Source organism: Anomalospiza imberbis, chromosome 14 (genome assembly GCF_031753505.1).
Source record: "Anomalospiza imberbis isolate Cuckoo-Finch-1a 21T00152 chromosome 14, ASM3175350v1, whole genome shotgun sequence".
NCBI classification, from domain to species: domain Eukaryota; kingdom Metazoa; phylum Chordata; class Aves; order Passeriformes; family Viduidae; genus Anomalospiza; species Anomalospiza imberbis.
This window is the reverse complement of record NC_089694.1, coordinates 12,750,698-12,774,894: the sequence shown is the minus strand read 5'-3', so window position 1 is coordinate 12,774,894 and position 24,197 is coordinate 12,750,698. Positions and strand designations below refer to the sequence as shown.

Here is a 24,197-nt window from a genome sequence, read left to right as displayed (position 1 = left end):
CACAGCCCCGCCCCTCGGCCGCAGCTCCCGGCAGCCCCCGCGGTGTGGGAGGGGCGCGGGCCCGTCACGTGAGCGCCGCGTTCGGGCCCGTGGCGGCGGCGGCGGCGGCACGGGAAGAGTCGGTGAGTGCCGGTGAGGGGCCGGGGAGTGTCACTGGGGCCCGGGAGTGCCGGTGTGGGGCCGGGGAGTGCCGGTGTGAGGCCCGCGAGTGTCGGTGTGGGACTAGGGAGTGTCACTGGCGCCCGGGAGTGTCGGTGGTTGCCGATGTGGGGCTGGGAAGTGTCACCGGGGCTGGGGAGTGCCGGTGTGGGGCCGGGGAGTGTCACCGGGGCCGGGGGGTGCCGGTGGTTGCCGGTGTGGGGCCGGGGAGTGTCACTGGCGCCCGGGAGTGTCGGTGGTTGCCCGTGTGGGGCCGGGGAGTGTCACCGGGGCTGGGGAGTGCCGGTGTGGGGCCGGGGAGTGCCGGTGGGTGCCGGTGCGGGAGCGCTGTGTGTCCTTGGGGCCCGGGACTGTCGGTGCGGGGCTCGGGAGTGTCCGTGGGTGTGGGGAGTGTCGGTGGGGCCCAGCGGCTGGCGGGACTCGGTTGCCCGGGCTGTTTGTGGCCGCTCGGCTCCGGCTTCTCCTGATTCCCACCCCGATGTGCAGCATCCATCTGGGAGCGAGACGTTGCTGAAGTGTGGCTCAGCAAAGACACCTCTGAAGTGTAATTTTTATCTTTCCTGTTCAGTGCTCTCTGTGATGTGAAAATATCCCGAGTGCTCTTGACTCGCTTTCAGACCTTTAAGCCGTTGTAGTGTTTAAATCATCTTTTTAGTTGATTTAAAGCAAGAAAATGTTCTTGAAGATAACAGGTCTTCTTCTTGCTGGTTTTTGTGTTATGACAGTCAAAAGGCATGTTTTCTACTTTGTGTGGTTGGTGGATTTTGTTTTGTTGGTGTGGACTTTTTTCAGATGTGTGTGTTTTAAGAGCATAAGAAGGGTATTAGATTTTTTCACAGAAACCCCCGTTTTTCTTAGTACTGTAAAAGCACCCATAGGCAAACTCAGTGTTAAAATTGTGAGACTTTTGTTATGGGTCTGTAGATTGGCTTGCCACAATAGGCACTGACAAAAACTGGATGTTTAAAAAGTAGCTTGATTCTATGGCACAACTTCTTTTCTGGGGCAGGAGTTGTGCCCACTGCTTGTTAGTGGTCATACATTTGTTTATCATTAGCCATATTCAAAGGACCAGGTATCTGATGGTACAGGAATAGTATGATGTAAAACGGGAACCTCTTCCTTGCTACAGTTTTCTTTGTAAAGTTAATTTGTATTTAGGTGGTTAAAAAGGTTAGGCTGTATAGTTATGAACAGAGTCTTAACACACGGAATTTCTGGCTTTGTTTGTGACTTCATTGTGTGGCAAGTGTTCCAGGAGATGAACTATAGAGCTGTTTTCAATAAAATGTAGAATTCTCCCTCTTTGCACTCTTTATCATTCTGTACTGGGTCAGAAGGAACCTTGCAGAAAACACTCTCACCGAAGACATGGGCATGTAGCATCATCAGGGTTGATCAAACCCTGTGCTATTGTAGAGTTACAGAGTTAATTACCAGTAGTTAATTTAGAATGCACGACTGATTTAGTGAGAAGTAACTATAAAACTGTAGATATTGTGTGAGTTGTTTCAAAGGACACAAAATAGTAGTTTCTCTAAGAATCTGAATTGGATAGAATAAGCTTTTTTTTCATGGTCTATTGCTTCTGACTTTGCCAAGTTACAGAGCTTTTCATATGAAAGTCATTCCTAAGTGTATTTGGGAAAAGAAACTGACTTAGCAACATTTTAAAACCAATTCTTAGAATTTTAGAAGAGAAACTTCTCAATTTCACCTACTTGGTGCCAAACCTCCTGACATGAGGTAAAACATAAAAAGAACTAGTACTGTTTGTTTCCTTTCTCCAGGATGTTTTTAATAGCAACTATTCTGGGCTTTTGCTTCCTTTCTGAAGCTTTCAAAGGTAATGTCAATTGAAATTTTCTGGCAGTGCTAACAATGTCTTCCTACCTGTTCTATTCCTGTTAGGGGCCAGATACAGCACAAAAGTCAAATGTTGTTGTAAAGTTGAAGGAATGAACACAAGTTTCCTGTCGTCTGACACTGAAGTGGGCATCTATATTATACAACTGAAATGACTGGTTGAATCTGGAGACTTCTGAGCAAGACAGAACAAAAGTAAGTGCCTTTTAGTAGACTGGAGTACACTTTTATGTAAGACAGAATGTGGTTTTCCCCAACCATATCTAAGTAACTCATATGCAACATTATTGCATGTAGTGAGTGGAAAGGCTGTACAGCAGAGACTGGGATGTGACTGGACCCTCCAGTGTGGAAAGTATCCAAGTTTCTATGCCCAGCAAAGACCCTGCCTTTTGCTTGAAAGAGAGCACCTCCAGAAGTGTGGTGCTGCCCCGTGAATGACTTAGGCAGGGTAGTCCCAATGTCTCCTTTCTTAGAGATGGAAACAAACAATGATTTGTAAATGACTTCGTCATAGTCTATGAAATCATAATCTACTTTTCAAAGTACAGACCAGCTCAGAATGGTACTTTCTCTTCTGCATGATGTCTATTCATGTAGTGGAAGATGGAACTAAACAGCAGATGGCAGAGGATGAGTCTGATGGGTTGTACATGTTCTTAAAGGAAAGTTGGGAAGAAAGTCTGAGTAGGGGGATGTAATTTTAAGTGTTACAGTGTCATTTTTTTAATACAGTATATCATTGCATAACAGATGCAATTTCCATTTCTCAGGTGGAATCAACACTTAAATTTTTAGCAGCACAACTACAGTGGCCTAAGGGGATGTCTGTAAAGAAGAATGAGCAAGGAGCAACTGAAGGCTTTCTTAATAAAAAACTGGGAAGCTGTGTTTGCTGTTCCATAGGCTTTCCTATTAACTGCATCAGCTTTTGACAGTGTGGGAGGTATGCATTCCCTGCAGGGATATGAAGTAGTGAAAATAGACTGGGTGGGTTTAGAAAGCCATGGATCAGCCTTCAGGCATAGTTTTCCTACGGATGTAATGTTGATTCTAGAGGTAATCTGACAAATGATTCCTTAAAAAACCTACTCACTTCTGTCATGCCACCTAATCTAGGTAGATTTAGCTGTTAGAGAGAAAACCACTGCTTCTTTGATCCACTCATGGGACTGAACTTCCACTTTAGAACTCAGCTACCAGACTGAATATTAAGGAGCAGCCCAGGGAAAAAGATAATCATGATGAGGGAAAGGTAGTACACATAGAACAAATACAAGATAAGCAGTAAGTGAGTACAAGTGGACAGAAATGATTGTTAGCATAAATTGTAAGGAATAGAACAATTGCTGGTAAACAGGCCTTAGAAAATAATTATATATATCACTACTAATGAAGTTGCTGCTTTTATTTGTAATGGTGATAGAAAGCACGAAAATTATCTTAACTATCAGATCCATAATGGCAAATGTTCTACTCTGTCACCTCTCTTTGTGAGATGACTTGTAATTCTTTTAAAAGAACCCTTGCCAGGATAAAAGCTAGGATATCACCCTAAGCTATATTTTCAATATAATATGAAAGGTGTAAGCAATTGGGTTGATAATTAGAAAAAGTAACATTACAGACCTTTATGTTAGGTCTTGTTGAAAGTTGTGATTTACTTTGAAAACAGGGTGGGAGTTAAATTCCACGTTAAGACTGTAAAACAGAAAACTTCAAATGCAGATAGGAGAAATATCAATCAAGACAGAATTGAGGTTTGGTTTTTTTTTTTTTTTTTTACTTCCTCCAGCCATTTCTCCATTTCTTATTCAATACCTGCTTTCCATGTACAGGCTACAAGAGGTTTTTCTTTTTAAGAACTTATACGAACCTATACATAGAAGTGTGTAGGATCTGGTGGCACTGAGAAATTTTCTGCCAAACTTTCTGCTGAGGTTTTTGTTTTTGTTTTGTTTGGTTGGGTTTTTTTTTCTGCCATTTGTAGATTTCCATTGTCAAGATACCAGTTTTTGTTAGCGTAAGGTCTTCTTTCTAGTATCTTGAAAACTCCCTACTGTAGTGAGCCTGTAAAATCTGAGTGGGCAGGCAGCTGACACACTTGTAATTGGTTTGGTGAATTAGTAGTCACTTGACTGTTGCAAATTTTGTTTGTTTGTATTTGTTTGTGTTGAGTCCTTTGGGGACAATGACTTGACCTGTCAAATGCAGGGCTCATTAGGGAACAAGAGAATGCTTTTTCTGGGAGAGGGAGTGTTTCTGGCTGTTCACAAACAAATTCAGCAGTCTGTGTTGAGTTGTGCAGCTGCTGTACAGTACAGTAGAGAATTGGCAACAATTCTGGAGTGCATTTTTCTTAGGGATGGGAAACCTGTTGTAGAATTGGTGCTGAAAAAACACTTTCAGATTGAAAGAGTTTTTGTGATATACTGTTTTTGTAGGATACCGATTTTTTTATCTAGTGATTATTGATGAATTTGATTTAACTGACTTAGAAACCTTGGTGCAAAAGGGCAGATGGATTCTGCATGAACAGTATTCCATTGAGACTTGCACTGCTGGGTTGCTTTGTGTGTTCTGGTTACAACTTGATTTGATAAAGCTTTCAGAGAGACTTGAAAGCTCATATGGCTTCCCTGGAAAATGTAGATTTAGTAAGTACATGTGAATAGGTACTGTTATTTAGATATTAAGGGAGAAGACCCACTAGTGGCATAATCCAGTCTCAGATCAGTTGGAATCACGAGGATCCACTTGAGGAAAGGTGAAGGCTGTGACTTCCATTACTAAGAGGTTTTGCTTGGAAAGATTTTTAGACCCTGTAGTGGTGATGGTAAAGCAGAAATAGGAGATTCTGTGATCTACCAATTGAGATAAGAGAGCACAAACAACATCGTTATGGTTAATGATCTTGGACTGGAATATCCTGTGAAGAGAGGCTGAGAGTCAGGGATGTTCAGCCTGGAGAAGAGAAGGCTCCAGGAAGACCTTATAGCACTTTGCAGTACCTAAATGGAGTCTAAATGAAAGATGGGCACAAGCTTTTTATCAGGGTCTATTTTGATAGGACAAGGGTGATGATATAATGTAAAAGAGGGTCACTTTAGACTAGTTAAAGGAAAAAGCTTTTCATGAGGATGGTGAAACACTGTCACAGGTTGCTCAAAGAGGATGCCTCATCCCTGGAAACATTTGAGGTGAGGTTGGACAGGGCTCTGAGTGGCCTGATCTACTTAAAGATGCCCCTGCTCATTGCAGGGGGATTGGACCAGATGACTTAGAGAGGTCCCTTCCAGCCCAAGTAGTTTTGCTTCTAAATCCCCCCTGCACTGGTATCTTTCACTATTGCAAGAAATTGTTGTTGGGTTTCTATCCTTTGGAAATATATATCAGCAAGTATTTCTCTGGTGTAGGTTTTCTGTGGGGTTTTAGTTTTTTATTTTAACTTCTTTGAAATTGGAATGCTCTGCTTTATGCTACTTTTTTTTGTAGCATTGTAACTTTGGAGATTTCTGCTACCTTATCTTTGTTTCTGAGTATAGTTCCTTTGTGCTAAAATACAGCTGGTTAAGTGAAAGAGATGTATTTATTTTTGTGGACTTGGTTAGTTGGTTGTGGCACTGTTGTCTTACTGTGTTTCATTTTGTTTGGTTGGTGCTGTTTGGTTAGGGACAGCTGATGTCTGGAAAATTGCCTTCATTGCCTTAGATCATTCTTGTCTTATTTTGTACCCCTGTATATCCTCATATCTTGTCCTAAAATTTTGTTAAGCTTTAGCAGGATGAATGTCTACTCTTGACTTAATTAGATTAAATATGTATTTACTAGTGTTAAGTTGCAGGTGCTTACTATGGTGACTCTGATAACTTAGATGCTGCTGTTGGCTTGACATTTCAGGACTGCTGCTTTTCCATATGTGTTTTGTAAAGGATTTATATTCTTTTCTGCTTAATACTTAGAGTGAAATACTTTTTTTTGGCCTTTTTCCTTCGTGGTTGTCCTAGCTTAACTTTGATACTGTCTTAGAAATGCCTATTCTGTATGTTATTTCTAAAATCCTACATATTATGTATTATCTCATCTGTGCAGTTGTGGTTCTGACAGACATGCCTTTGGCTTTAGGACTTTGTATTTTATGTTTTTAATTTTGTATGGGAAACACAAGGCAGTATATTGATACTGGCTCTGCATGTTATTACTATAGCAAGGAAAACTACCAGCATACGTTTCAAACATTGCTGTGTGTCTCCATTCCCATGAATCCTAGGAAATACAAATATAAATATCATGTTTAATGAAAACACAGATTTCAAGTAGTTTGTTATTGTAAGATCACTGGAGTCTCCATTTCTTGATAGTGTTACTATATTAAGTTCTGATAACTTTAACAAAGCTTTGTTTATCAGCTCAAGTTAAATCCAGTAAAATTGCTTTGTCTCCTTGCTATTCTGCATTCAGGAATGAATGTTCAACTATGGCTAACTGCAGAATATCACAAACAAAGTTGTCTCATGTGTTTTAAATTTGCAGAGTAATTCTCTTTCTGTTCAGCTGCTCACAAGTGTGAGCTTTGTATGGTTATCAATTTTTGTGCAAGTCTAGAAGTACACATGAGTGATACTGGGGAATAAAATGTGATTGCAGTGGAAAACTACTTGAAAGATTTCTCCCTGTGTGGAAGGACTGCTGCTGCTCGATGATAATGAGAAAGTTGTAGCTATTTTAAGACTGTGGTGGAGTATGTTTTTTTTAATTGTTCATGGCAATATTACTTTGGGTGGCTGCCAGAAGCTGCTTCTACAATTAGATTAAGAAATAATATTTTTAAAAGGACATATTTCATATTTGTTTTAAATGTTTTTGAAAACCTGTTTTCTCTTGATAGCGGGCAGTCCGCTTCCTCAAGGGTAGGTCCTTGTTTGATGGATACTTTTAATGAGAATTTAATCTTTTCTGTTGTCTGAAGGTTACAGACACATAATTCAGTTTGGTAGGGACTTCAGGAGGCCTCCAGTTCAACCTGTGGCTCAAAGCAGGATCAGAACCAGTTGCTCACAGCTCTATCCAGCTGGGTCTTAGAAACCTCTGAAGTTGCATGAAGACTGCAACTTCCTTGGGACCTGTTTTCACAGCCTGACTGCCTTACAGTGCAAAAGAAGGGCTATTGTTCTTTTTTTTCCCCCAGAAATCAAGCTGGAATCTAGTTTGTTTTGATTTCTGTTGTGTCTTGTCACTCACCACTTTGAAAACCCTGGCTCTGCCTTCTTAGCAGCTACCTCAAAGACAGCTGTGAGCAGCTGTGAGGTCCCACGGAAGATGTCTCTTCTTCAGGCTGAACAATTCCCAGCTCCTTCAGCCTCTCACTGTAGGAGGGCAGGTGCTCTGTGTTCTGCTCCTCTTGGGGAGCCTCCGCTGATCTCGTTGCAATTTATCAATGCCTGTCTTGTACTGGGGTCCAAAAGTGGACACTGTTCTAAATGCTGTCTAATGAGTGCTCTATAATTAATTGCTGGGAGTTAGTTTATTTATGGAAATGTGAGTGATTATAAATATGCTTATTAGTATTTGGGGTTTTTAGATACGACTAGATTTCAAAGCAAACTATTTTAGCATTAGAAGTATTCTTCCACTTGCATACTGATGAAATTAACTCACATTAATTTTAGTGAAAATGTTTGATGGATTTAAAAAATACTGTCACAGATAACACCTTATCATCATTACATATTTATTCAACTTGATTAGCTCTGAATAAGTCTAATTTGCATCACTGAAGACTTGGAAATGAAACAGTGTAGTTGGTTGTAATTCTAGAGTGAAGTTTTCTATAGAAATTGAAGTCAGATAATGAATTTATTTTCACTGTAAAGTATGTTTAAAGAAATGAGTCTGGGGAGAGTTGGGGGAATCTTACACAAAGTAAACTTGCGTACACAGGACCATAAACATCTGCTACAAGACCACACACATCTTGTTTGTTTGAAGTGGTCTGGTGGGGTGGCAGCATGGGGGGAAGGGAAGCTCTGTCCTGCTGTATTGTCAAGTTCCTCAAAGAGAATTTTTTTCTGAGAACCTGACAGGATCTCTGCCTGTTTGTTTTTTTTTTTAACTTTTCCACATCTCAGTGTGAATTATAGTCAGTGTTCTGGATTATTTCAGAATCTTAACTCACCTCATGTAATGCTACCGTTCAGCCCAAACTTAGTGAATGTGCAGTAAGGGAAGGAAATAATACAGAAAGCAAAGGAGCAAACAGAAGGCTTTTGAAACACTTGGTGCTGTTCCCTATGCGAGCAGCAGGAGTGCACTGCAAGGCATAAGGAGTGTCCAAAGAAGCTTTTGTTTTCCTGAGCTTTGGCAGTGGGCTGGCTCTGAGGTGAGTGCCCAGGGTCCTGGCTGGGCTCCTGTGGCCTCTGCTGAGCTCTCCCTGTGGCTTCGCTGCTGGAGTAGCTGTGGTTGCAAGATCAACAGTCAGCTCGGGTGTGCTGGTACCTGCTGCAGTCAGAATTTCCATTTTGCAGTGCAGATCTATTCAGGGTTGTCACATCACTTAAAAGTCACTTTTCTAAGGCTTGTTTGCGCTCACTTGTCTCTTGTGGTTGGTGCAGCCTTAATTTAAATTTATGTGAACTCCAGTTGAAAGCTGCTGTTACTTAGTCTCTGCTGACATAGAAAAACTGGGGCTGCTGTGCCTTTGTCTCACCTGGCATATCTCATTTAAGATATGCAAAAAGAACACTTCATATAGAAATTTAAAAAAATCTTCTGAGTAAATATGCCTTTTACCTTTATAAAATCTTAAACTTTTATAAATTGAAGAATCTTACCTGAGCAAGTATTGGATGTTGACAAGTTGGCATGGCAATATAGCAAAAGTGAATCTACCTTAAGTTTATAGTAGATAAGATATTGCAAGGAAGGAAAAGCTGTGAAAATATCTTCTCTTAATATTCTATGGTTAAAATATTAGACTCCAGTGTTGCAACAGTATTTCTGTGTAGGGTAGTTTGAAAGGATAATGATTTAATTTTGAAATTTTGATTGCTAAATAGCTTTTCATTTAAATTGTTGGCATTGCACTATAAGTAGTTCAGTTCAGTTTCAGTGTTTGGAGAAAGTTAAGATAGCTGGACACCCAGAAGGGAGGCAGTAACCTCTGTGTGCCGGGTCACACAGGCTCTGTGGCATTCAAAGCTTTTTTTGCCTTCATTTCTTCAACTGAATGTGTGTTCCTTTTTAATTTTTGTTTGTTTGTTTGTTTTTGTGGAGGGATGTCATTTTTTTTACTCATAAACTGTATCACTGAATATTTCAGTTTTAAACACAATGTCAAGTTTCCTGTGTTCTTAATGAGATATGAAGGATTTGGGTAACAACCATGTAGAACTTCAGGATGTGGTTTTCCATTTTATTCCTGCACAGACACATTTGTGTACTGTTAAAGTAATGTCAGAGCATTTTTCCTCTTGCAGTTTAATGTATTGCTGTCACAGGATTGTTGCAGTGTCACTGTCAGCCCTCCTGTGACACAGGAGCATGGGCTGCCTTTCATAGTGCAGAGATTTGGCCAAACTTTCCAGCGTTGAGAGGGGAGAGACAGTGTTTTTTAAAGACTACAAATTTGTGCAATAGAAACAAAGACTGTGTAGTCTGTAATCATCTTTCCTCCCCCCCAAACAATCAGAATCTCTTCAATACTGCTGTGTGATGACAGATAGAAAGGTGTGTGAGTAGTGAAAGGGAGGTGTTTCCTCAGTGTTAGTTTTAAAATTCCCTCGTGCAGTGTTGGGAAATTAAGATGATTAATCCTTTGTCACACAAGATTCCGACTTTAATTACTACCATTTGAAAAATAAAAAACATCCTTTTCCTTTAAATACGTGAAGGTTGTTCAGACCAGAAGGCTGGACACTCATTTTTTTGGTGTGCTAACACTTCATTTAGGAAATGGGGGATTGCTTTTAAACAGAGAAATACTGTGGAAGCCCTTCTTTTTCTTGTGTTTTTTAAACTTGAACCACATGAGTGTATTGACATGCTTGTGACTTCAAGAGCTGTGCAATAATACTCCAAGTAGGTAGCATTTCATAATGTGTGTATACAGTGACTTAAGCACTCTAATGTCTGTTTACTGAAACAATACTTTTATTCCAACATCTGAATTCCATTAGAGAGCTTGAGTCAAAATATTCCTTATAATAATACCCAATTGCAAAGCTAGTAATGAATTTCTTGTAAGATTTGGATGTTTTTGAATAGTAGCCTTCAATTACGAGGGATTGTGTAATCTTTTGAATTACTAGTAGCTTGCAAAACATTCTTTTAAGTTCTTGATTTCTACCTGTTGGCCTCAAAAGTTTAAAATCTCTCCTGGAAATAGTCTTGTAGCTCATGAGGTAGTCTAAATCTTCAATTTGTGTTTACTTGTCAGATACCCAGCATGGCCTCATCATCAACACCTAAATATAATTCAAACTCCTTGGAGAACTCCTCAAGTAAACAGGTAAGGGTAACTTTTTTCATGTTCTGGTTTTCTGCATCAGAGTTCCCAGAGAGCATTGTCTTGCATATTTGGTTAGAAAAATAAGTATTTAAATGTCTTCTTGAATGTATATACTTACTTTTATTACTAAAATTCTGATGCAATGAACTGAGATTATTTAAATATCTTTTGGAGTGGATGGGCAAAGTATTTTGTACCGTAGCTAACGATAGGTTCCTTAAAATCAGTTCTAACTTACTTTTACCCTTGCTTTCTACCTTAAAATATTCTGTGACATTCTTGAAAATTTTTGACACTTTGTTTCCTTTGATTCTGTATTGCAGTTGCTAAGTTATACCTTGCTATGTTTGTCTAGCTGATTTTTGAGATGTTCATCTAGAATGAAAAATATATTGAAACAATCTAAATGCTATGCCCCTCTGCTTTCTAATGCTATGCAGCTGAAGAAAATGTAACCAGGGTGCAAGCAAACAGTAGATTGTGTGTGATAGTTGTGAGTACATTGCTTAAGTAATTGCAGTTGATTTGTTCTTCCAAGCCCAACGTACTTGGAAAAATAAATGCACACAACTTCCAGAGAACTTTGAGTATAGAGGTTTAATTCCAATTTAATACAAATAACTGACTATTCTTTTAGGAGAAAGATTAAAACCTGCTTATGTTTCAGATCTGTTCAACCTTTAAATGTTTCATAGTTGCATTGTAAGATAGTGGTGTGTGTTCCTGTTTTGGTTCAGTCTGTGAATTCCTACCGTTCTTTCCCATGCAGTAATTACCTTTGTTCGGTTGTTTTTATTTTTAATCTGTAAATTGAAATTGTAAATAAACTGTGTTGTGCTGTTGTGCTTCTCTTCTTTAGACTCTTAAAGATGGAACTAATTGGGAACAAAATGAAGAAATACCTCGTCTGCCAGGGGAGACCAGGGTTACAGGTATGAAGCTCAATAGGTGCCTGATGCAGTGATATTCAGCAGTCTGGCAGACACTTGTATCTTACTGAATTGTTTTGTAGTTTGGTCTGGGGGCAAAGGTGAGTCATGCTGAAATGTCATGAGTTTTTCAAAGAAATCGTGAAAGATTCCTTTTATCACTTATCACAAATAACTTTTAAGTGTTTAAAATCTTGGTTATCTTGGTTTCTACACATGCCAGATCTTGCCATAGAAAGAAGTTTCAAGTTGCATCCTAATTGTATCTACAGATTAAACAGCACATGTTGAGTGGTGAGAGCTCCTCCAAGCTTTCTGAAGTCAAGAGAATTCTGTTCCACTCATTATGCATTGATACCTTGTAGAATGGTGTGGAATTTAAGCCTAAATGTGAATTCCCAAAGTACCATCTTATTCTTCCTTAACACAAGAGGGCACAAACAGGGCTTCTCTGCTCTTGTTGGTTTTTACATACACAAATGCTGTAGCATGAGGGAGATAAATATACTGTGTAGTTTTCTTTCTTGATGGAGGCTCTTCCTGAAATGGAAGTCTCTGTTGGAGTCTGTCTTTTACTTGTGCAGCTTCTCCTCCCCTATGCCCAGATTTGTTGGGTGGATTTGTAAACAAGATTGGCTTAGTTGAAAACAAAGTGGTGATTCAGAGGAAGTAGTTTTGTTTTTAATGAAGAAGGTGTTAGGGAGAGGGTGTGGGACTAAGATGGATGTGTGGTGTGATCTTTATGGAAATTGTCTGTGCTTTGGGGCACTGCACTGGAATAGGACACTTTTTGTGGCAGACAGATAAGTAGATTGGGCTAAAGAAATTAGTGGACAGGAAGAAATAAATGGAAGTCTTTAATGTCATGGTTTGACTCAATAATCTTGAGATATCTTTTCCAGTCTTAACAATTCTGTAATTCTGCTTGCATTGCTTCACTTAAAGATTTTTGAGTGCTACGTGTTAGTATTTGTTCTGTTACTGTCCTTCCTGAAACACTGCTAATGGCCCTACTCTGTTTGATTGCCTCAAATTGAAATGTAATGTTTCTCTGCAGCATGGTGAGTTCCCTAAACACTCTTCAACTTGAATTACTACTTCAGTAGAGAATTGTTTACAGAATGGTGTAATAGTATCAACAATGTATTTGTTCTGGGATGGTGAATAGACTGTGGTACAGTAATAACAGTAGTCCCTGTTCTATGTCCTCCCCTCTCCTGTGTAGTGCTGAGAAAGAAAACACAAATATAACTAGGGAAGGCTACTGAAATCTGTGCAGTTAATTTGGACAAGTTTAGTATATTAGTCTTTCACATTTTCTTAATAATTCAAGTAGATAAAACTCAGATGCATTACTTTCTAGATGAATTCACCTCTGAGTACAGCTCTTGTTTTATTTCACTGCTACTTAAGTAATACTGTCCTCAGCTCTCATTTTATCTTTTCACAATCTTTAAAGTACCACATTTCTTACAGACAAGGATGTTATTTATATGTGTCCATTTAATGGCCCCGTTAAAGGAAGAGTGTACATCACAAACTACAGGCTGTACCTAAGAAGTGTGGAAAATGTGAGTAATATGCTATAATTACTTCATGGGATGAGTTGGCTTTAAACTCCCTTCTGTTCACCCCCACTGCCTTTATTTTGTGACCAGTTAATTTGTTTTTGTTTCGGCACACATATGATTGTGGGATTGCATGGGAGGCTTTTTGCTTGAAATGGTCTGTAATGTTTGTGATGACCATATCTTAATTCTGTAATGACTAAATAGTAATTGCCATTGTGCCACTGAGATATCTGTATTAAAATATAAGTTCTTTAAAATTAATTGTGTTATAAAAGTGTGATTTTTGCCTGGTGAAGTTACAGTTTAATCACTTACACTGAACTGATACCATTATCTTTTGTCAGAGCTTTTTTGATAGCTGTTCCCTTTACACTTTAATCTGTGATAGATCAAGGGCAGTAGCTAATGATGTGCAATAGTTTTTAAAATGGCTGTCAGTAAACCAAGACTTTGATTGTCCTTGCTGTTAGAAAACAAAAATACTTTGATCAGTGGAACCTTATATGGGTGAGGGGAGTGGTAATGTGTTTGATAAGCAGTGACATGGAAGAGAGTAAAATGTGCTTGTGATCTCTTTCATAATATGTTTTTTAAAAAAAAAAATAAGGACTTGGGACTATTGAACTATGGCCTTTCTGGCTGTAGCTAACTGTACTAGTAATGTCTTTTTTATTTAGTTCTGCTTTATGCTGTACATCAATAAAGCAGTATTAGCAAGCAGGGGCAACCAGTATGTAGCGGAAGGCATCTCTTAGTTTTCTGTGCATACTGAACAATGCATGAAATATTTTTGTAGCATGTTAAACTGGATGATGCTCCAGGCTGTAGAGTGACTGTAGATTTCATAACAGGCTGGGAGAGGAGACTCAAAGGCAGAAACATGCTTTTGTTTCCTGTATGTATTTCATGTCTGCTTTCTGTTCTGGAATGTATAAGAACATTTGTCTTCTTTTCACATTAATCTTTTCCTTACTCAAACTTTTCTTGCAGGATCCGGTTGTGATATTGAATGTTCCATTGGGTGTAATTTCAAGGATTGAAAAAATGGGAGGAGCTTCAAGCAGAGGAGAGAATTCTTATGGATTAGATATAACCTGTAAAGTAAGACTTTCTGATAATTCAGTAGGAAATGAAATCTAGAGGTTTGTTTTTTTTTTTTTTTCACTGATAACCTATTTATAGGAAAGGAAAAGTACATGCTTATGGATGAATTTAAAAAGAGCTTTTTGAAACTGGACAAGGAAATAGCTTTTCTATAAAGGGCTGTTTTAACTGTCCTCCCTGCATGCAAGAAGAGGGATTGGTCTTGCGTTCCAGATCACTAATTGACAAGGTTTTGCAAATCAGTTGTGTTTTAGGGCATTATTCCTGCACCACTTTGTTATTTCATCTGTTCTAAAAGGACTATTTTAAATAATTCTGATATCTTTCAAGTACATATCAAACAGGGTCTTTGTAAACTATAAAGCCAGTGAAACGTTTATGTAAAAAATATCTATAGTCTTACAAAAAATTGTCACCATGGAAAACTGTGGTCATAGGGGAGTTCCCAGTGGATAACTCAGGGTCCTTTGCTAGATTCTTTGAGTATGTGCCCATTTGATTGTTAGCAGTTAATGGACAGATTGCTTATTTTTGACACCAGTGATGAGAACATAGGAACAATGTATTCTACACAGATTATTGACAAATCTTTCTTTCAAAAACAGTTATTCCCATCCTGCAAACTTTCAATAGCTTGTGAGAATTTAGTGAATCAAATAGAGCCATTTCTGATGGCTTCATGCCAAAGGGCCATTTGCAGCATGCGGAGTGTGCATCTGCTGTATTTGTACAATTCTTACACTCTATTCTATTTTATGGGATAAAAAATAAAACGAAACATTCACAAGGGTTTGAGGTGTGTTACAAGCAGATTCTAAATCATGTTTAGTGTATAATATAGCACTTGTACAGAGAGGAGCATCTTACAGCTTTGGTTCACCTAACAGATAATGGCTTTTTTTAGGATATGAGGAATTTACGGTTTGCATTAAAACAAGAAGGGCACAGCAGAAGAGATATATTTGAAGTCCTCACAAAATATGCTTTTCCCCAGTCACATAACTTGGTAAGTTACATAATTTCTGTTGCTGAGTTGTATTAATGCAGAGCTCTTGCCAATTAACTACCTATTTGACCTAGTAATGGCTACATCATGGCTGCTTAAAAAGTATAACCACAGAATCTGGTGTCAGCATAAACTAGACAGCAGCTTTTATTTTTTATATTTACAATACTTAAATCTATATATTTTGTAAAATTATGGATGTACTCCAGATACACTACTGAGCACCTCTACTCCATAGATTTCATTGCTTAGAAACTGCAAGTTATTCTCCCTAATTTGGGAATATGGGGAATACATACCTTACTTGATTTCTTGAAAACATTAATTAATCAAGCAGTCTCCAAAGCAATCATAAGTATAAATTACCAAGAGTTTTACTTCAGGAGAAGAAGATATGGTAAGACAACACTTGTTTTATTGATGAAATAAATGAAAAATATAACAGGAATTCATTTATGAATTTGCAAAGATTATTTCAGGTTAAAAAGTGCCTTATGGAAGGAATTGAGCAGCAATGATGCAAGCTAATCACTATCTTCCATTTTTTTGAAATCTGTGCACTGTCCTTATTGTGAGTCATTTGACATCTCTTTAGTAAATGCTTTATTTTGTCCATTGTAATATTGAATTTACACTTTATTGGTGTGCTTTGAGATAATTGTATAAGAGCACTGTTCACAAAGTATTGGGAGCATCTGCTCTGAATTTTAAGAACTTTATTCAAATAATTGTTGAGTATACAAGGCTGCAGTAAGAATCTTGCTTCTTTCCAGGAATGTATGTGTCAATCAATGGAGTGGACTTTATAAACATTTGATTCTTTAAAACTTTTCTGCAGAAATTTTCACTGTATATACAAACTGTGGAGTGAAAGCATAAGAGAAAATAAATGCTTTTGCTTAGAATATTTTGTATTGTTAACGAATAGGCCTTCAGAAATGAAACAGATTTTTATATTTGGGTAGGTGTGAGGAGTTGTAATCACAAATAAGATAGTCGTTAAAGAAGTGAATATATCTAATTATTCTGTTGTCATTTTATCAATTTTAAAATAGGGAATGATTGAAAGGATGACAGGATAGGTCATGAAAGTATGATGGAAAAGAAGAACCTGTACATAGAAATACCAAGCTATGGAGAGGTTCAGGTCAAAAGTGTCTTCTAGGCATCATGGGCTTCTGTTGCAAGAGGATATCCAGGGCACAGTCAAGTGTGTTCTTGAATATATGCTGTATTGTAGATTCCGTCATGCCCATGCAATCCCATCCACATTACCATGAAGAAGAATTTTTTTTTTTTGAGGATTGTATGTAGTAAATATGGGCAAATCAAATTGTAACTGACTTAGAGTGTCTTGTGGAATAATCCAGCTATGGAGCGTGAATACCTTGGTGATGAGACGTGGACTTGTAGTAGGTTCGTCATCCAAAAAGACCCAGAGATGCTGTCTAGTGATGGCAGTGAGTAATGTGTGGAGTTGGCCACTTCCTGCTTTATTTGCTGGACCTGTTGAACCTAATAACACTCATCATTGTATGGCCCGTGTGAAGACCACTTTCCAACAGAAGTTAAGCTTAATAACAAAAGTCTTGGTTGAGGCAGTAGTAATTTGGCCCTTAGATTCAGTAAAACACAGAAGTTGGGGAGATAGTGATAATGTGCAGGGAGAGTGGCTGTACTTTGTCTCATAACTATGTCTGAAGCAGGGTATGCCTGTTAGAAATCAGGATTGTTTTGGAGGGAAATAAAGTGAGCCTGTGTTCCATCTGAAGTTGCAGCTGTCTGTATTTTCTAATGTCACAGTGTGGATGAGCCCTTAACTTTAACATGAGCTAAGCAAGTTTGTGATTTTTTTGGTGTGCTTTCATTGTATTTTGGCAAGCAGTCTAAACCAATCCTGCCAAAGGTGAGTGTTTCTGCCCAGTTTTCCATTCCTGTCTTGTTTTTTGCTGCATGAGTTTGAGGCTGCATGATGAACCAGATGGGGAACTCAAAGGAACTAAAGTTAACAAGGAGATACAAATAAAAGCTGTACTCTGTGTTATTTCCTGTCTTGTTAGTCCAAAGTGAGAGTGAGGTCAAAGCATCTGTGGATGGATGTAAATGAGGAGGGATGATGGCACTGCTCCTTTCAGTGTCTGGTTTAGATCAAGGTTTCACTGTGTGGATGTGGCAGTGTGTTGGGACTGTGCACGCCTGCCTTCCCCTTGGAGTGCTCTCTAACACTCTGGCCGTGTAGCCAGCTCACTCAGGGAGATGTTTTACAAAGAATGTAGTTCCCCATGACAGCTGAGTGGAGATGGAAGCCCTCTGATACTCAAACGCTGAGCTCTTGTTCTTCTCTGATCTCCTCTCCACCTTTCAGTTGTGTGGTTGATTATTCTTTTAATACCAAACTGATATATGTATAATCACTAAGCCAGCATAACTCACTTATCCAGTACAAAATATTCTGGTTAGTCCTGTGCTGCTTTGAATAATTTGGGGAGACCTGGTTTGAAATCAGTATTCATCAGAACCAGTGGAATGTGAGTGGAGCAGGTAGAAGGCAGGAGAGAAAAGAGGGGGATGTCCTGTTTTTAGCAATGATTAAATGTTAATTTAGCTTTGACCATCATGTGAACTGCATCCTTCATGTTTAGCTGGTTCAGCAGCACTGATGCTTGTACAGCTTTGCAGTAGAAAGAAGACACCATCAGGACAATAAAGTTCTAATGCTTTACTGTCCTGATTTTTATCTGTATTTTTATAGTTTATATCAGATTTTTATGTGATTGATTTTCAGCTGTAGTAGAACTATGTCCTAAGAGCTGATCCTGAACAGGAACTGGTAGAGATGCCTTGCTTCTGTTTTCTTCATGCTGTTGCATTCTCATACAAATGGATGGTAAATAAACCCCAAAAGATGTTGTGAGTGGAGTGTACTTACTGTTTTCAAGATTTGTCTCCATCACCATCCCAAGAGCAGTGTTTGAGAGCCTATAATAAATCACAGGCCTGTTCACAGCTGTTCCTCTGTGCCTCAGCATTGTCCTTGGTGCTTACTTGCAGAAGCTAATTGTTGTTTGTCTCCAGTTTGAGCATAGGTTGGGTTCAGATGTCCTTGAATCAGTAACAAAGTAAAATCTGATAGCTTGTCTGACTGACAGCATAGTTGATGGGGAGCAAGCAGCTGCTGTTGCTAATCCTCTGTTGCATTTGCAAACTTGTGCTAATTGAAAGAAAATTGTTGCTGAAAGTGTTTGCTTTTTTTTTTAACATAGGAAAAAATAAAACCAAAATAGCCAAACCCAAATGAGATGTTTTAGTACACCACAAAAGATGAGATATATTTGGTCTCTGTAGTTTAGTTTCTACATAGCAGCTGCTTCACTTCCTGATTTTACCATGAAGGTACACTTCATCATTTTTATATGATTGTTCAGCACCATGGTATCTGCCCAGTCTGTATTTATTCCTAACCCCAGTAGGTCTGTGGGAATGCCCATTTTGATGAGAGAGTGGTGGCTGTGCTGGCTGACTGGAACTGCTCCTGATGTCACTGCTTATCCTGGCCATTTAAAATGTCTGAGGGTTGGCTCACGCCAGTGTTGCTGCTGGATCTGCTGAGATGACTTCAGATGGAGCAAGGCTGGCAAAGCACCTGAATTTGCAAAGAACCCCTTGCCTTGAGGCTTTATTCCCCATGACACATCAGAGCCAGGGCAGCAGTGGTGTGAGGTGACTGTGTTCACAAAGTTATACCAACACTACAGTGTCTGACCTTAAGTTTTTAGATCAACAGGTAAGATATAACTGGCTAGGTTGTAGTAATGACATACTAAATGCCATTAATAATGGCAAGGATAATGATATGTTTATTTTTAAAAAACACTGAGAAACTGTCAGCCTTTACAGTGAGTAAAAACTTAGTAATTTATTATATGTAAAAAGCATATATCAGTGAGTTAGAAATAGAAAATGCAACTGATTTTCTTCACAGGTGTGTGTGGTACCTTCTTATTCTAGTTTTGCTGCTTTCTTCTTTTGCAATGCATAGATTGGTCAAATATTTCACAGACTGTGTCTACATTATGTATTCATGTGCTGTGATTCTATAAAGAGTAAATATGTAGCTATTGTATTTATATTGATATTTATTTACATTTATACTGCTAAATAGACTGCTTGCTAAACTGTAATTGTCAGATTGCAGATGCTTTCTCTTTTACCTCACAGAGCTATGTTGTGTTTTGAGCAACCAGTGTATTACATATTATTTTTATGAACTAAATGGGAAGGAGATATTGAATGTTAAAGACAAGCACTCTGTCTGTAGGAGGCTTAAAAATGAGACTATTGGAATTGTTGGTTAACACCTGCAAGGAAGTAAACTATTATTTGCACAGTGAAGCATAAAAAGAAGCTTACCAAAAATGTGATGATTTGAAAGATTTTTTTTTTTGACATGTAGTGGCCTTCTGGTTCAAGTGAAGCAGTAGTCATCTGCTTTTAGACTGTGGATCTGCCGTGAAATCCCTACTTCCATTTTGTGCAGGGGCTTTAATTTGGTTTTGGAAAAAATCTTAGCTGATGCATGGTGAGTCTTTCTTGGTTTTGCCAACTATAGGTACTAAGAAGTCACAAACTTTGCACCCAAAAAGTTTTCTGAGTGGTGATTTACTGTGCTTTCTTGATTCCTTACTTGTTCAATGTTTTCTTTGATTTCTTCTCTCTGTTTCCCATGGTAGCTAAAAAGAATTTGAAACTTATTTTTAATTAGTTGATAGACTAATCAGAGTTGATTGGCTTCCATCAGACATGTAGTATTAATCTCCATCAAACTTAGAACAGACATGATTAGTGCATTGGAAGTGACTGCAGATTATCCTACCTTGAACTCAAGATGTGAGATAAATAATCAGTATAACTTGAAGGAAATCTGTGTTTTATTTAAGTAGCTTTCAGCAAGCCAGTCTCAGTGCTGAGAGGAGGGATGCCAGCTCAGGCTTGCTGCCTGAAACACTGACGTGTTGAGCAGGTAGTCTGCCTGAAACTTGGGCTGCTGTTTGTCCTTAGTATCCAACCAAATTACTGCAGAGATGTTTCAGGTGCACCTGGGCAAAACCATAGTTCTGTTTTTTGATTATATGTTCTTGATTTTGAAAAACCTAATCTTGATCTCAAAAAATCCACAGTGAAACGCACTTTTATTTTACTGCAATATTCTTCTGAACCTGAATATCTCTTATATTTAGGTTTTATTTTTTTTTAAATTTCCACTAAAATCTGGACACATCTGATGAAGCTGCAGTTCATTTAATTCCTGGGAAGATAGACTGTGTGCAGCAGGAGATGCGGAGAAGAGCTTTTTGTTGGAGAGGCAGGATTAACAGTGAGAGAAAGGAATGGAATTTTGTGTGTGTGGAAGGAAGAAAAAATGGCTGGAGATCAGGGTGGAGACTCTGAGTACCTTAAGTATTGTTTGGGGAGAAGGAGGATCTAGGAGGGATGTACCATAGATTTGAAGGGAAGATGTGTAACAAAAGCATAGAACTGGCCAACCTTTTATTATTATGGTATTTGAAAGGCTTTCCTGTGTGAATAACGGTGCACTGAGAGAGGCTGGCAGGACTTTTCTGCCTTGCGGGGCCGGGCGATCCCGCGCTGCTCATGTCGCTCGTCTCCGACCTTGCTGTGCCCTCTGCATCTGAAGGCTATAAATACCCACCCAGCTGGTCTGTACTCAGTGCTGAGACCTCCCTGCTTCCCTCCCCACATGCAAATGTGTGTCTGTCAGGGGCTCTCATGTGAAGGAGCCTGTAGCCACAAAAAGCTAAGCCATGTAATTTTACTAAGATAGCCCTTCTCAAATCTTAAATCAGGTGATAAAGAGAAACTGTGCACGTTATATTGTGAATGGCATAATTTCTCCTTCCTGTTTATTTCTGTTCCGTTTGCCTGCTGCACTGTAGACTTGCATTCAGATTTTGTGCACTATGAGGTGAAAGCTTCAGCAGTATTGAGTTAATCGAGACATAAATATGCAAACATACTACATTCAATCTGTAATCTTGGATTATTCAGGACAAAAGTAGAAATATGGGTCATTAGTGTAGATATGAAGCTAACCTGAACTATAGCAAACCCTTCTGGGATCTAAATATGTATTTATCACCTTTACCTGTTCACTCTAATGTGATTTATCAGTTTGGTTGCATTAGAATAATAAAATACCCAATTCAACAAATAATGTTATCCAGTAGAAATTACTTCATATTGTTCATTATCACATTTTGTTTCAAACAAAAATAAGTAATGTCCAAACATGTGCTAAGTAAGGCCTGTACTGAACAGGTCAGAAAAGGCAACTGTACCCAAGCATATATCTTATGTTAAGTTTATGATTCTAATAAAATGGTTATAAGTGTGGGTTGCTTGTTCTAGTCAAGTAAGGTAAACTGTAGTTAGAAATTAAATAGACCTATGTGAATTGAGTATAACTGTATGTAGAGGGTTGCATTTGTGTATCTCCTACTCTGTTTTAATGACAGCTTAACACAGCAATAATTGTGTATTTTGTTGGGAGAAGGGGGCCTAAGGTAGGGTGGGGATGTTACTGTATTTTAGACTCCAGCAGTTAGGCGGGACTGAAACTCAGGCCGTCTGCACAGAGTGTTTCACGTCATATCTGAGAAGCTATTGGGGTGGTGGGAATGGAATTCAGATCTTCAATCTTTTGGTACAGCAAGAATTTCAGTAGTCACCAGATTAACTCTGCAGTCTGTACATGATTGTGCATCTCCAAGTGTGTGTGTATGTAAACCTTTTGCTATAATTTAGTCAATGCTTGCAGAAGAAAAATAATTTTTAGTCTTCAGGATTTTAGAGACTGATAATTTTTAAATACTGTTCTTGTGTAGAATAATGGAAGAGTTTTCTCTGAATTGTTCACATAAAAATGAGTCCAAATTTTGCTCCATATGCTTTTGCATTGTAGTGTTCTGTGATTTGTTAAGACTTCAGGTTTTTGCTAGTTGATCTATTCTACTAATGAATTTCTTTCTATTGAGCAACATAGGAAGAATTTTTGCTACCTGAAATATCAACAAAACTGATGAAGCATAATTGTCCACTTAAATAGTTAAGGGCTGTATGACTGTAAGCTTTGGTAGCAGATGTGGTAAAGCTGCTGTAGCCAAGCGTTTTAAATGAGTCATGCTGTACATAGTAGGACATTGTTCTTTCAGAAAGGATTCAATCCATCCCCTCATGCATAATAAATTTAACCCTGGTTTTTAAAAGATGAAAACAAAATGCACTTGTCCCTCTGTCTTGTGGATTTTTTTGTGGGTGACATGAGCAGCATAGCTGCCATTTATTTTTAGTCAAGAACAACACTTTTTTTTTATTTTTGTCAGCAAAGACCTGTTCCACGTACCAGCTATAACAGTGCACAGTAATAAACTCATGAGTTTTACTTACCAAGGCTTCAGATGGGTAATTTTTACTTTCTCATGAGGAAACTTGCAGTAAGTAGGAACTTAAATAAAAGACCTATTCCTGCCTTCAAGACATCTTTTAAATGACCTGTTAGGATGCCAGTATTTCTGTTTTGTACTGTTCTAAGATTCTCCTTTGTCTCCGGGTCCTTGGTGAATTCTTGGCATAGTTGCTCTTTGGGATAGAGCAAATTCCTTTGGGAGGAGGGGATGGTTCTTGTGTGTAGCTGTTTATTAATAGTTCAGCAAATCAGTTGCATCTACTGTTTCAGATAGTGATATTCCTGTTTTGCTGTATTCCTTGTTTGCAATTGAACAACCTTTTTCAGGTTTTAAAGTAACTTTTGATACTTGCATCTACTTTTAATGGAATGGGTTTTTTTTCTGGTAGAGTAGATGTCCACCTCTTCATCTCTTCCCTCTGTACCACTTGATGGCAGTTTACTTAGTAAAAAGAATTTGTAATATCTACTTGCATTGCAGGTCTGCCTCTTTAAAAATGGTAAAGGCATTCAGAAAATAAAACCAGGGAATGCATTGTTTACTTCTGCAAACTTGCCAATGAGTGCACTTGCTCAAAAATAATGATTTAATTTAAAATTCTAGTTTCAAAACTAGTGACATGAAGCATCTTGAGTAAGTAGTAACATACTTTTAAAATATTTGTTAGCTTGAACTGTGTGAGGAAAAACTTCTCCTTTTGAGGGGGATTCAGTTTTGTGTTTTGATACGAGCTGTTCAGTGTTTAAAGCAGTGTAACTTACTGGGCTGAGCAGAATTGCCCAGAGCCTTCCTAAGATTCAAAGCCTCCTTCACAGGGCTGGGGGTGCTGCAGGTTTGAAGAATTGCCTTTTTTCTGGACCTTTGTAGGTGGAATCACAGCACCTTAGACCACAAGTTTTTTTCTTGCTTACTGGATTTTCTGCATGTGTGGGATGTTCAGTTTAGCATTCAATTTCTTCTTTTAAGGTTTTTTAATAGCTAGAGGACTTTCAGCTGTTTTGTGACAGATGAGCCATATGTGATGGGTTCTGGAGTGTTTCTGTTCTGTATGCTGTTGCTCAGTTAGGTCAAGACAACACATTCTCTTTTGTGTTTTCTTTTGTTTTGTTTTGGTTTTTTTATTATTTGAAACAACTTTGTTTCATGCTTCTTTTGGTATTTGAGGAGTTTTTAGGCCACCAAAATCAGTTTTCTCAGTGAGGAAGATTCTTAAAATAAACATTACTTTTGCTTTCATCCTAAACTGTAGAAACAAACCAAGGGAGGAGGAGGGGGGTTAGTTAGGTAATACAGCCCACTTGGAATTTGTTGGAAGGAGAAGGACGATAAAACGTATGAAGAACTTGCTGGAATGCTCAGTAAGGCTGCTTTGCTGTATATATGAATTGTGAGAGCAAGCAACAAAGCAAGTAAAAAGTAAATAGTGTAAGCAGCTAACGATTTCATTTTCAATGGCAGCTTTCTCACTTTGATGGAGTTTTGTAGTAATTGGGATATCTCTTAGTAAGTATCAGTTGGGAAGGGGATGCAGAAAGGCAGCTGCTTCCTAATGACAATGAATAGCAATTAAAA

General features: G+C 38.5%; 1 protein-coding gene across 6 annotated transcripts in view; it reads left to right on the top strand.

Annotated features, from left to right (window-relative positions):
• MTM1 (myotubularin 1) overlaps positions 1-24,197 on the top strand; it is a 42,832-nt gene continuing 18,635 nt past the window's right edge. For 5 of the 6 annotated variants that reach the window (XR_011004138.1, XM_068204973.1, XM_068204971.1 and 2 more), the window contains exons 1-7: positions 1-122; positions 2,071-2,220; positions 10,460-10,531; positions 11,391-11,463; positions 12,937-13,031; positions 14,022-14,132; positions 15,040-15,141. Coding sequence is in view for 5 of the 6 variants with exons in the window: in XM_068204973.1 (XP_068061074.1) it covers positions 10,469-10,531; positions 11,391-11,463; positions 12,937-13,031; positions 14,022-14,132; positions 15,040-15,141 (444 nt within the window). In the remaining variant the exon portion in view is untranslated. Of the gene's footprint in view, positions 123-2,070; positions 2,221-10,010; positions 10,102-10,459; positions 10,532-11,390; positions 11,464-12,936; positions 13,032-14,021; positions 14,133-15,039; positions 15,142-24,197 lie in introns of those variants that run through there. The other variant, XM_068204969.1, reaches the window with a different exon arrangement.